The sequence below is a fragment of the Salvelinus sp. IW2-2015 genome, linkage group LG18, assembly GCF_002910315.2.
Source record: "Salvelinus sp. IW2-2015 linkage group LG18, ASM291031v2, whole genome shotgun sequence".
Taxonomy (NCBI): Eukaryota; Metazoa; Chordata; class Actinopteri; order Salmoniformes; family Salmonidae; genus Salvelinus; species Salvelinus sp. IW2-2015.
Genome location: NC_036858.1, coordinates 19,166,214 through 19,179,251, shown reverse-complemented (window position 1 = coordinate 19,179,251; position 13,038 = coordinate 19,166,214). Strand labels below are relative to the sequence as shown.

The window sequence follows — 13,038 nt, the reverse complement described above, 5'->3', positions numbered from 1 at the left end:
ATTGTTCAGGAGTGCAAAGGCGAATTGAGTTATTGCACACGCGTACTTCACAGAGTAGGCGTTCCCTAACGGAAATATGCAGATGRTTACTAGTAMGCGCCAATGGGATATCGTAAACGSGTGCTTGGCTCTACCCACCTCCTTGCTTGTTCAGCCCACTATGACAAWTTTTYCCCCATTGGAAACWACAAGCTGTGATCTATCTTGGTTTAGTTATAAACACCATTGATACAACAGTGGTAGTCTTTTGTAAATTGTCCAAGACAGCAGCCATTGCTTCGGTGAATAGGCCTATKTTTGTTGCAGTTTATTCTGTGTGCTCAATGTAGAGTTTTTCAGCTAACCCTTGCAAACGTACTGTAATGTTTTGGTGGGCTCTTCATCAACGTACCGCTACTGCAGATTATACAAAGTAGCTACATTGAAACGTTGAGTGCCATTTTATTTGACTACAAAGGGAGAAAAAAAGCATCGGCCTCCAAGACGCATTTAGCTCGGAAATTTAAACCCGGTTGTAGATTAAGTCACCGGTGATAGTTCGCCTTATTTGGTATTTTTTTGAAGAAATWGATTTTTCACTGCCTTGACCATGTCGCTTCACGGTAAGCGCAAAGAAATTTACAAATACGAGGCGCCATGGACGGTATATGCAATGAATTGGAGTGTGCGACCAGACAAGCGCTTTCGTCTCGCTCTTGGCAGCTTTGTCGAGGAGTACAATAACAAGGTAACGCATTTTCTCTCCAAACATTCCATTATGAATCAAATTAGCCTACATTTAATCCTACTAGGGTAGAACGGGGAACACMGTAACAAAAAAGTAAATCAAATTCGAAATAACGTAGGAAAACTGTTATTCAATGTGCTAATACTTGGTTAGTAAACCTGGTCTCAGAGCATTTCGTATTATTCTTATGTTAATTCAATTGTGGATGTCCATCTCCCATTTAATATACAGTATCAGTCAAAATTTTGGACACACCTACTCATTCCAGGGTTTTTACTTATTTTTTACTATTTTCTACATTGTGAAGACATCAAAACTATGACATAACACATATGGAATCATGTAGTAGCAAAAAAAGTGTTAAACAAATTTTTATGTTTTATATTCTTTAAAGTATCCACTTTGTCTTTGACAGCTTTGCTTTGCACATTCTTGGCATTCTCTCAACCAGCTTCACCTGAAATGCTTTTCTAACAGTCTTGAAGGAGTTCCTACAAATGCTGAGCACTTGTTGGCTGCTTTTCCTTCACTCTGCAGTCCAACTCTCAATTGGGTTGAGGTCGGGTGATAGTGGCGGCCAGGTCATCTGATTTAGCACTCCATCACTCTCCTTGGTCAAATAGCCTTTACACAGCCTGGAGGTGTGTTGGGTCATTGTCCTGTTGAAAAACAAATGATAGTCCCAATAAGCGCAAACCAGACAGGATGGTGTATAGCTGCAGAATGCTGTGGTAGCCATGCTGGTTAAGTGTGCCATGAATTCTAAATTAATCACAGACAGTGTCACCAGCAAAGGACCCTCACACCTCCTCCTCCGTGCTTCATGGTGGGAACCACACATACGGAGATCATCCGTTCACCTACTGTGTCTCACAAAGACACGGCGGTTGGAACCAAAAATCGCAAATTTGGACTCATCAGACCAAAGGTCAGATTTCCACCGGTCTAATGTCCATTGCTCGTGTTTCTTTGCCCAAGCAAGTCTATTCTTCTTATTGCTGTTCTTTAGAAGTGGTTTCTTTGCAGCAATTTGACATGAAGGCCTGATTTCACGCAGTCTCCTCTGAACAGTTGATGTCTGTTACTTGAACTCTGTAAACCATTTGTTTGGGCTGCAATTTCTGAGGCTGGTAACTCTACTGAACTTATCCTCTGCAGCAGAGGTAACTTTGGGTCTTCCTTTCCTGTGGCGGTCCTCATGAGAAACAGTTTCATCATAGTGGTTGATGTTTTTTGCGACTGCACTTGAAGAAACTTTCAAAGTTCTTAATTTTCCGGATTCACTGACCTTCATGTCTTAAAGTAATGATGGACTGTCGTTTCTCTTTGCTTATTCGAGGAGTTCGTGCCATAACATGGACATGGTCTTTTACCAAATAGGGCTATCTTCTGTATACCACCCCTACCTTGTCACAACACAACTGATTGCCTCAAACACATTAAGAAGGAAAGACATTCCACAAAATAACTTTTAACAAGGCACACCTGTTAATTGAAATGCATTCCAGGTGACTACCTCATGATGCTGGTTGAGAGAATGCCAAGAATGTGCAAAGCTGTCATCAAGGCAAAGGGTTGCTACTTTGAAGAATTTCAAATATAAAATATACTACATGTTTCCATATGTGTTTTGTTCTTTTAATGTCTTCACTATTATCCTACAATGTAGAAATTAGTAAAAATACAGCTAAACCCTGGAATGAGTAGGTGTGTCAACTTTTATAATATGTTATGAATTCTGGCTAGCTGGCTAACGTTAGCTAGGTTAGGGGAAGGGTTAGCTAACATGCAAAGTAGTAGGGGCTGGGCGACATGTCCAAAATACATCACGGTATAAAAAACAGTATTTTACATTTTTGAATAAAAAAAGTTCAAAATGTGCTTTGAGTAGTGCGTGACCCTACGGTGGTATCGCATCCATTCTAAGTGATTTGAATGGGTCTTGGTCCATTCTGATTGTTTTACACTTCAATTCAACTTCAACCTAAAATTATTTCCCGCATTTCCATAAATCTTTGCATTTTCTGCACTCATTTGAAATAATTTTCCCACTGCCACTTAGGGATCCACGATACGGGCAAAAAACACCTTATTTTTAACCACTTTGCGATTTAGATCAAAACACTTGGAATCATGGAAATGGAATGTTCATTCTAATTCTATATTGTGAATATAAATAATAGTGGGCTCTTTGAATACATTGTTTGACATGACGACAAATGAAAATGCCAGGGAGGAGTTATTGTGACAGGGTTGGAACCAAAATGATGGTCAGTGTTTCCTAAGGGACCTTATAGGCCTACACCAACACTGGTATTAGGCTGTATTAGCTTGCTACTTTTGATCTGATTCAGTAATTTTTTTGGCTAACTAGCGATTAGCATTAGTGGCTATCACAATTTAGCTAAATTCTGCCAAGAAAAGACAAACTAGCTGTTTGCAGATGTAAGAAACACAAAGTAATTGTAGAACACTTGTTGATTTTATATTAAGAAGCAAACTGGAAACAACATCGATGTCATCAAAATTGTTGCATGTGCTGCAGTAATCATGCAGACTGAACGCAAGTGTCTCGTGGTCAAGCAACAACAAATGCACTCCGAGAGCGAGAGAGCTCAAGTAGCAGTGTAAACTATAAAAATGGATGTTACACACAGCATATTTAACAAACCAAACATTCAAATACAATTATAGAAGGTAAAGGGAAAAAGCCAAACCGGTCCGTGCATCAATACTGGTGTATATAGTAAAATACGATAAACCGCCAGCCCTTCTAAGTAGTTGCAAAGTAGCAAAACATTTCTAAGTAGTTGAAAAGTTGTTCGTGATGAGATTCGATCTCGCAACCAATTGGTGGCTAGATGTTTGGGTTTTTGCCTTAAGTAACTGTCTTTTTTTGAGTGTCCAGGAATTACATTTACTATGTTACGTTTGTCTGAGACCAGGCTGGGTTAGTGTACCTAGGAAGTTTTGTTTTAAATCTATGAACACTTTTCTTTTATTGATGACAAATGTTTTTTCAGGTCGAATTGTAAATATTCTTGTCGCCTCTTTCTTGATTATTGACCTACGGAACATTCTACATGTATCTAACCATATMATTTTTATCAGTAAGAAGAGGTCGGATTAGACTCAGATTTGTAATTTGTTACAATTAACCCCTTGCCTAGCCAGCATATCTGACCTGCTTGCTTACAGCTGCACTAGGGTCAGACAGGCTTCCTGTGTAGATTAAGACACCGCGGAGCCGTCGTGAGATATGGCTCGGAAAATGTACCTCAATCCAGGGATTAGAAATGTACTCMGAATTTTTCCATTATCCTAACTATTACACTGAGAAATGACTGCTAGTGTCAGGCTGTATATACCAATTAWTTKTCTATTTCAGCCTGATTAATTAGACTAGCACAATTGCAACAATATCCATCACTGTCAATTAAACAAAGGTGTCACTGTTTGGCAGTTCCAGTAAATAAAATTCAATAATACAGGTTTATCATACTTATCCTCATCACAGAAAACGAGCAGGCTTAATATTATTTTGACCGCACATTTAAAATGTTCATATCTTATCCAGAGCGACTTACAGGAGCAAATGGGTTAAGTGCCTTGCTCAAGGGCACATCGGCAGGTTTTTCAACTAGTGAACTCGACGATTTGAACCTGCACCCTTTTTAGTTACTGGCMCMAGGCTCTKAACCGCTAGATTACCWACTGCCCCATGCTGATGTTATTGTCTGTTTTCCCCATAGGTTCAGATAGTTGGATTGGAGGAGGAGAGCTCAGAGTTTGTCTGCCGGAACACATTCGACCACCCTTACCCCACCACAAAAATTATGTGGATTCCCGACACCAAGGGGGTGTATCCTGACCTGCTGGCTACCAGTGGAGACTACCTGCGCATTTGGAGGGTAAGAAGCCAATAGCCTACCACTGTGAGACCTTTGCCTAACCTGAATATTGTAGCGACCTTAACCCTACATCTAGCGTCAACKTCAAGAGGTTCCAATCAGAGAGGCCCATACATGTGAAGGGCTTGGTATAGAGAAGCGTGGGGAGACGCTCTCCTGAAGGTGGTAGTGTAGCGACCTTAACACTGCTTCGATCTGCTCACGCCAATTCTTGTTGAACACTTCGGTTTGTTGTTTTGGGAAGTTTCTTAGTGGATCGCCAACTTTTTCGTTTGGATCCCACAACGCATTTGTTATCAGCTGCTGGGACTGCTACTCTCTGTCCAGTGATCCTGCCGACCAAGGCCGGGTCTGAGGAGCTATTTGGCGTAGCTGAGCTAGCAGGGTTTGAGGGCTTGAACACAACCAGCAACGCGGTTAGCTATTGTGGCTGGGGCCGCAGTTTGTCCAGGGTTTATGGCTGTCTAGATACCTGCTGTTTGTGTTCAAGCTTCCCTGGTACCTGCACTGTCTGGAACTGTGAGGAGTAACAGTGTAACCTGCGTTGCTAGCTACCATGACAAAGACCAAAGCTGGTGGGAGTACCGTTGTGGACAGTACTATCTCTCTATCACCGGTGAAGGATMTTTTTAAACGAACAAAAAGTTCTAGGAGTTGTTAACAACAAGAAAATTGGTTTGTGTTTTGTCCAAATACTGGTTGATTCGACTAATAAAATAATGGACGACCTGACCAGAGAGGTCCAGGACCTGAAGAACAATTTGTAGTTCTCYCAGGGTCAGCTTGATTTGGTGAAACAGGAGAACGGCAAGATGACAGCAATCTGTAAGTCATTGAGAGGGGACATCAGTTCTGTGTGTGAATGATGGAAAAATCTGATTATCTTGAGGGACAATCAAGACAGAACAATATGGTTGTGGATGGAATTGCAGAATCTCCACATGAGACCTGGATGGAGTCTGAGGACAAAGTGAGGGAAATTATCTCTGAGAAATTGAAGATGGTCTACCGGAACATTGAGGTGGAGCGCACACACAGGGCTGGAAAACCCGGCCCAGGTGACAGGCCCAGTCCGATAGTGGTCAAGTTCCTGAGGTTCAAATCAAATGTTATTTGTTACAGTGAAATGATTACTTCCAAGCCCTTAACCAACAATGCTTTAAGAAGTTTTAAGGGGGAAAAAGTGTTAAGTAAAAAATAGAAATACAGKKCCTTGCAAAAGTATTCATCCCCCTTGGTGTTTTTCCTATTTTTACGTATATATTCACCTCCTTTGCTATGAATCCCCTAAATAAGATCTGGTGCAACTAATTACCTTCAGAAGTCACATAATTAGTTCAATAAAGTTCACCTGTGTGCACTCTTAGGGTCAGATGATCGCAGTATGTATATACACCTGTTCTGAAAGGCCCCAGAGTCTGCAACACCACTAAGCAAGGGGCACCACCAAGCAAGCGGCACCATGAAGACCAAGGAGCTCTTCAAACAACAGGTCAGGGACAAAGTTGTGTAGAAGTACAGATCAGGGTTGAGTTATAAAAAAATATCAAACTTTGAACATCCCACGGAGCACCATTTTAAATTCATTATTCAAAAATTGAAAGAATRTGGCACCACAACAAACCTGCCAAGAGAGGGCCGCCCACCAAAACTCATGGACCAGGCAAGGAGGGCATTAATCAGAGGCAACAAAGATAACCCTGAAGGAGCTTTGAGAGCTCCACAGCAGAGGTTTGAGTAACTGTCCATAGGACCACTTTAAGCCTTACKCTCCACAGAGCTGGGCTTTACGGAAGAATGGCCAGAAAAAAGCCACAGCATAAAGAAAAAAATAAGCAAACACGTTTGGTGTTCGCCAAAAGGCATGTGGGAGACTCCACAAACATTTATTTAACTAGGCCAGTCGGTTAAGAACAAATTCTTATATACAATGACGGACAAACCCGGATGACACTGGGCCAATTGTGTGCCGCCCTATGGGATTCCCAATCACGGCCGGATAAAGTCTGGATTCGAACCAAGGACGGTAGTAATGCCTCTTGCACTGAGATGCAGTGCCTTAAACCGCTTTGTGTGTGTTAACTATKTAACTGTACTAGAATGCTTAAAAGGCTGCTAAATTTTTTTATATCGGTTATCGGTATAGTTTTTTTCTTTTGGCAAGGAAAATATCGGATATTGATATCGGCCAAAAATCACATCGGTGCATCACTAAAAGCAACACCTCAAGGCACAACGCCTCTCCCCTATTTGACCTAGATAGTTTGTATGTATTGATATGTACTGTAAGCTATGTGTGCCTTAAATTAAAAAATATATATATATAAAGCAAAAAAAGGGGGAGGGTGGAGCAGGGTATTGGTGTTTCCGCTGCAGTCATTTGCCGCCAGGACAAAAAAAACATGTTTTTTTTTTTTATTTCTACCGAGGCGCACTTTGAAGATGCTAGAACAGTCCACATTTATCTTTTCCTCTGCAATGAAAACAAGTAATGAATAAAAAGAATCTGAAAACCCCATAGTAAAATAGTTGATCTATTTACCTAGTCTGCTTGTTGTGTATTCTATGTGAGAGAAACATGCATTCAATGCATACCAATTCTTGCAATCGYGGGTGAAAACAGAAGTTTTAATGGCCTTTTTWAAAAAGCGGGGGATACCAGCTTTCTACTTTATTTATTTCTCAACTCCTAAATATACGTGAACTGCACCAATTTATATCTAGAGATCACATTTGGGATCTGTCTAGTGTTTAGCCCAATAGGGTAAATGCAGATGGGCAACCCCATGCTTCCGCCTATTTAACTTCTCTAGGGTAGGTGAGACGCTAACGTCCCAGCAGGCCAACATCCGGTGAAACTGCAGAGAGCTAACATTTTAAATACACCATTCGTTGTATTAAACATTCTTGTAAATACATGTATCTTACATCATTTAAAAGATGAACGTCTTATTAATCCAACCGCTGTGTCAGATTTCAAAGAGGTTTACTGCAAAAGCAAACATGAGATTTTCTGAGGACGGCGCCCCACACACACAAGTATTTCTAGCATTTTCCAACCAAGCGTTAGCGTCACGAAAGTCAGAAATAACAATAAAATAAATTGCTTACCATTGAAGATCTTCCTCTGGTAGCAATTCCAAGTGTCCTAACTACACAGTGAATGTTCGTTTTGTTTGATAAAATCCATTTTTATAGCCTAACACGAAACATTTGTAAACCGGTTGCGTCGTGATTTCCGTCTCATTCAACTTTGGACGAAGCGTTCGTGGTAATTACACACACTAAACAAACATTTATCCAGTCATGGTTGGTTTCATTGCAATCCTCTGGTTGTTACTAACACAACCATACATGATGGCTCTTTTCCCGGGACGTATTGACCGAAACAAACCGATTTGAAGACACCAATCAATGACCTCATTGCGCACCAATGGTAGGWCCGGTCTATCGTTGATTGACTGTATTTTGGCCCAGTGACCACTGAAATCTAGCTTGGAAGATAGCCAATGAGCTGAGGTAAACGGCAATATGTAATGGTTATACGTTTGAAGACCAACCTTTGTCGTAAACTCTGGCGTAAAAGAGGTTMATTCGCCATTGCAAATCCTACTTGACGGAGCCACGAGTGTTACGCATAGCAGTACATATTCAATAGCATTTTCAACAAGTTTATATATTTAAATTATGGCGAATAAATCAGGAAAAGCTAAAACAAAGTCTAGGTATACAGAATTAACCCAAATTATAGAGGAAATTGATAGAGACAGSCCCCCCCATCTCACATCTAGCCTTCAGGGAGCTGCTCATCCAGGAGCTTGCTAGCTACAGCAAGTCCACTGCAGCACCTTCTGCTCCGTCAACCAGTGGTGTTCACCTGCCCAGATTCATCTCTGCAGGCATGAATATGCCTCAGGGCAAAAAGGGCACAGTGGGGAGGCGACGTTGTGCCCTTTGTCACAGGAAATGCCCCATCACCTGCACCACCTGTTCAGTAAGCCTCAGCTTTACAGCAGAAAGAGACTGCTATGGGCCATGGCACCAGGACTGAGGGCTGAGGGTCTTCACAATATTTATTTAGAAAATATATAATATTGTAAATAKAAAATGTGTAAATAGTTACCCTTGTTATTTGTTTGTTTTATTATTATTWTTTTTTTCATATATAMATTTATTTTTTGGGGGTGTGTTAGAATAGCATTTATGTATTTTGTATATAGTTATTTCCTTCAAAATGTATCGCTGTACCAATTCGGCCACTTGGGTACATTTGTGTGGGACACCTGGGTGACTTCATGCTCAATGTCATGTAGCTCGCTCATTTTTGAAGTTATCTGTCTAAAACTTTGCTCAGCTATTGTTGCCATCTTATGTTCTTCATTCGAATCATCCACAGCATCCTATCTGTATGTTTGGCTGTTCTTGGTCATTTTAAAGATGATGCAGCAACAATAAAAAAACAGAAAACGTATGTTTATTTTCTTCTACCAGATCTATTGTGTTATATTCAATTCACATTTCCAAACAATTCAGAGTGTTTCCTTTCAAATGATACCAAGAATATGCATATCCTTGCTTCTGGGCCTGAGCTACAGGCAGTTAGATTAGGGTATGTCTTTAGGCGGAAATTGAGAAGAAGGGGGGGGAGGGGTACCCCAAATAAGTTAATTATAGCCATAATGCTGCATCAGTTGGTCTACAGGTGATAATGCTTATTGCATAGTCTAGATGCATGGTCCAATATGTATAAATATTTGTAACAAATTATTTTTCCAATATGTTGTGCTCATTTCTGGAGTTGGAAATGTATATTTTAGATGGTGTCAGCATAATTACATTTTCATTCATTTTAGAGTAGAATGCCCTTTTTGAAAAGTCACCAGAACTGAGCTTCGCAGTCTTTCTACATAAAACGTATCTAGGCTGGACATACAAATTATCCAGGGGGGAACACTTTAGGTATAAATATGTCTGCTTCATTTGATGAGGTGATTTAAAAACAAACTTTTGTTGTTCCTGACAGGTGAGTGACACTGAGACTCGTCTGGAATGCCTGCTCAACAACAACAAAAACTCAGACTTCTGTGCACCGCTGACATCCTTTGACTGGAATGAGGTGGACCCTAACCTGCTGGGTGAGAATAACTTTATCCTCTTTTTTTATGGCCAGACTACGTTACCGGATTCTCTGGACGCCTCTTCCAGATTGCTATTGACATTTAGTGTTCAAAATAAGCTAAACAATTGAGTCTTGAGCAAGTATGAGCTCTTGACGCCTCTTCACAAACAAGAGACACTAGCATATACCATTAGCTCTCCAGGTGTCATTGTTATACAGCCTTGGTTGGTCTCATTGTTTTTTTTTTTTACTTGACTTTATATAGAGCATTTATAATGTCTTCATTAGCTCTACATCGACGCTTCATTTGATATTTTTTTAAGCAAAGTCATACTACATGAAATGTGATATAAAAGGTCCTTACATCTGTTGCTTTGCCAACTGCAGCATAACCCTTTTGCCACCCTTTATATAGCATGCCGTTTGCTTATGAATGATACATAGGCCTTAAAGGGTATAGGAAGGCGTCATTAAAGATGTGTTGTAAAGCTTTTGTATAATTTCAGCCAGTAGGTTTATCGCTCACAAGCCAAAACAGGTCCCCTGCAATTGAAATGATATGTTACAAACTCCAATTCATACGACATGTTACGAATTTATAAGTGCTTATGATCCCGTTCGATAAATCTCATGATGTTTCTTCTCTGTAGGTACCTCCAGTATTGACACCACCTGCACTATCTGGGGCCTGGAGACAGGTCAGGTACTGGGCAGGGTCAACCTGGTGTCTGGCCATGTCAAGACTCAGCTCATTGCCCATGACAAAGAGGTAAAGGCAATGCAGGGGTTAGGCCAGAGCTGAAATAAATAAAGTTCCAATATCCACACTTGCATACTAAGTATGTGGTGATGTATTGGCCATTCAGGTTAAGTAGTATGCTAGTGTGGATATTGGGCATAGTCAATGTAATGGTATAGCAATGTTCCGAGTGATCAATGAAATTACCGCCTCCACCCATTGTCAGTTGTTGTATTTTAGCCGTACTTGCCTAAAGTATCTGTCAAGTCAATAGACTATGAACAAACCATATTTTCTATCTCAGTAGTAGATGTCAYCTGTTATTTCACCAAATGTGTGTCCTTGTCGCAGGTCTATGACATCGCATTCAGCCGAGCCGGTGGTGGCCGGGACATGTTTGCRTCGGTGGGGGCAGACGGCTCTGTGCGCATGTTTGACTTGCGCCACTTGGAGCACAGCACCATCATCTACGAGGACCCCCAGCACCACCCGCTGCTCCGCCTCTGCTGGAACAAACAAGACCCCAACTACCTGGCCACCATGGCGATGGATGGAATGGAGGTCAGCCCTGCATCTGTTTGCCTATTCGTCTGCCTGTCCATCTGCATGTCTGTCCCATCCTTCATTGTACTGTATGTGATTACGTTCATGTGATTCATCAATGCTATAGCAATTCAAATAATGCATGTTTGGTTATCTGGCTACAGTATTGGACCAGTAAAAGTCGGTCAATTATGCTAAACAAAAATTCTAGTAGTCTATGATTATATGTATTCTACCTTAGCATGTGCATTTTTCTCTCTGTCCGTCCCAGGTGGTGATCTTGGACGTCCGTGTGCCATGCACCCCAGTGGCCAGACTTAACAACCACCGCGCCTGTGTCAACGGCATCGCCTGGGCGCCCCACTCCTCCTGCCACATCTGTACAGCAGGTAAGCTCTCTGTTTCCTCCCGCTTATCTTATACAGTATTATCAATGTGCGAATGTGCCAACCAGCCATGTGCTAACCTTCCAAGTAAAAAAAATACATATTTGTGTCTTTTTTTTTTTTTTTGCAGTATATGGAAAATGCCAAGGACTTTGGGATTATTTGTACTTGAAAATTAAAACATGATAATATAGGATACAGTTACTTAAATTGGTTTTTGGTTGTAAAATGCTAAAGTTGGCGGATGTTGGCAGTGGCTAGGTAAACAAACTCAAAGCTTGCAATGCACTCCGTCCTTCAATAGAGTGCCTACAAGGTATGGAAACATATGTCAATTTGTAATTTGGGTGAACTATCCCTTAAATGTATATTATTGATTAATTAATCCATAAGATTCTGTTGACAAAAACATCAGACATTCTCAGAAAATATGAATATAAATGAAATGGCTGGCATCGCGGGTGAGATTTTATTTTATAAGTTGTTTTTTCCATAACATCCCCATGGAATTATTTAGTAAAACTAGAGCACAGGGCTGAAAAATATATACCATCGATTATCAAATCTGCCCTCTAGTAGCCCAGAACACAAGCATTGATTTCAGTCTACAATACACTAACTACTGTCCCCTTTCCTGTTCGGAAAGTAGCGGATGACCATCAGGCGCTGATCTGGGACATCCAGCAGATGCCCAGGGCCATCGAGGACCCCATCCTGGCCTACACGGCCGAAGGCGAGATCAATAACGTCCAGTGGGCATCCACCCAGCCTGACTGGATCGCAATCTGCTACAACAACTGCCTAGAGATTCTCCGCGTCTGACATAACCTGGGCTCAGCTCTTAGCGGGACAGTCTGAGGTGATCCTTGGAATCTGATCTGAGCTCAGTGTCGATGTCCTATTTTAATACAGTTGGTAAATCGAGAGGGATAGTTTAACTCCGGCCCGCTCAAGAACGGACATGGCAACTTCATTTTTATGATCTGACGTCAACAGGGACTCCTGTTCGTGTAGGACTGAACTGTATGATACTGGATTGTGTATGTGTTGTTGCCCTTTTCATTTGAGGGTAATGTTATAGATGCCCTTTACATTCAAAGGGGGGCGACAACGTTACCCACAGACAATGTTTACACCCTCCTGAGTAATTTACGGAAATGCTCAAGACTCCCCCTGGCTGCCTCTCAATTTAGAATTTTCTCAGAAGCTGTTATTTTTGACAGACATGTTTGAATAAGATGCGGTTCATTGTGAGATCATGTTTGTGAAGGGGAAAAACAAGAACAAGAGTAGCCAAAAGACTCAACTTATCACAATTATACCCACACTTACCAGGGCACTTTGTTTAAATCTGAGACTTTTTTCAGCATGTTATTTGATAAGCGTATAGGCTTTAACATGTGAATGGATCTATTTCTTTAAAGTGGTCTTTGGTAGAATCAGCAGTTGCTACATCCATTTTTGGACTTATACATTTAATGATGTGTACCCATTTTGATTCTTGAAGAATATAACCTATAAATGCTTCATTAGTTCAAAGTCGTTCCAAATCAGAACCCAAAATATAAGCTCATGTTTGTAAACACTGTATAGCCTCTAAACATGGTACAAST

The 13,038-nt window shown here is 40.9% G+C and overlaps 1 protein-coding gene across 2 annotated transcripts; it reads left to right on the top strand.

The window, feature by feature from the left end:
• Window positions 1-211: 211 nt before the first annotated feature.
• LOC111978122 (DDB1- and CUL4-associated factor 7) lies at window positions 212-12,966 on the top strand. Of its 2 annotated transcripts, none has more exons than XM_024007955.2 (7): window positions 212-727; window positions 4,480-4,638; window positions 9,662-9,773; window positions 10,408-10,526; window positions 10,848-11,057; window positions 11,311-11,428; window positions 12,075-12,966. In XM_024007955.2, exons 1-7 carry the CDS (start codon window positions 590-592, stop codon window positions 12,245-12,247), a joined length of 1,029 nt encoding a protein of 342 aa, XP_023863723.1. In that variant the 5' UTR covers window positions 212-589; the 3' UTR covers window positions 12,248-12,966. The 2 variants fall into 2 exon arrangements, with proteins under 2 accessions (XP_023863723.1, XP_023863722.1); XM_024007954.2 differs by having other exon boundaries at window positions 12,072-12,966.
• Window positions 12,967-13,038: the final 72 nt, after the last annotated feature.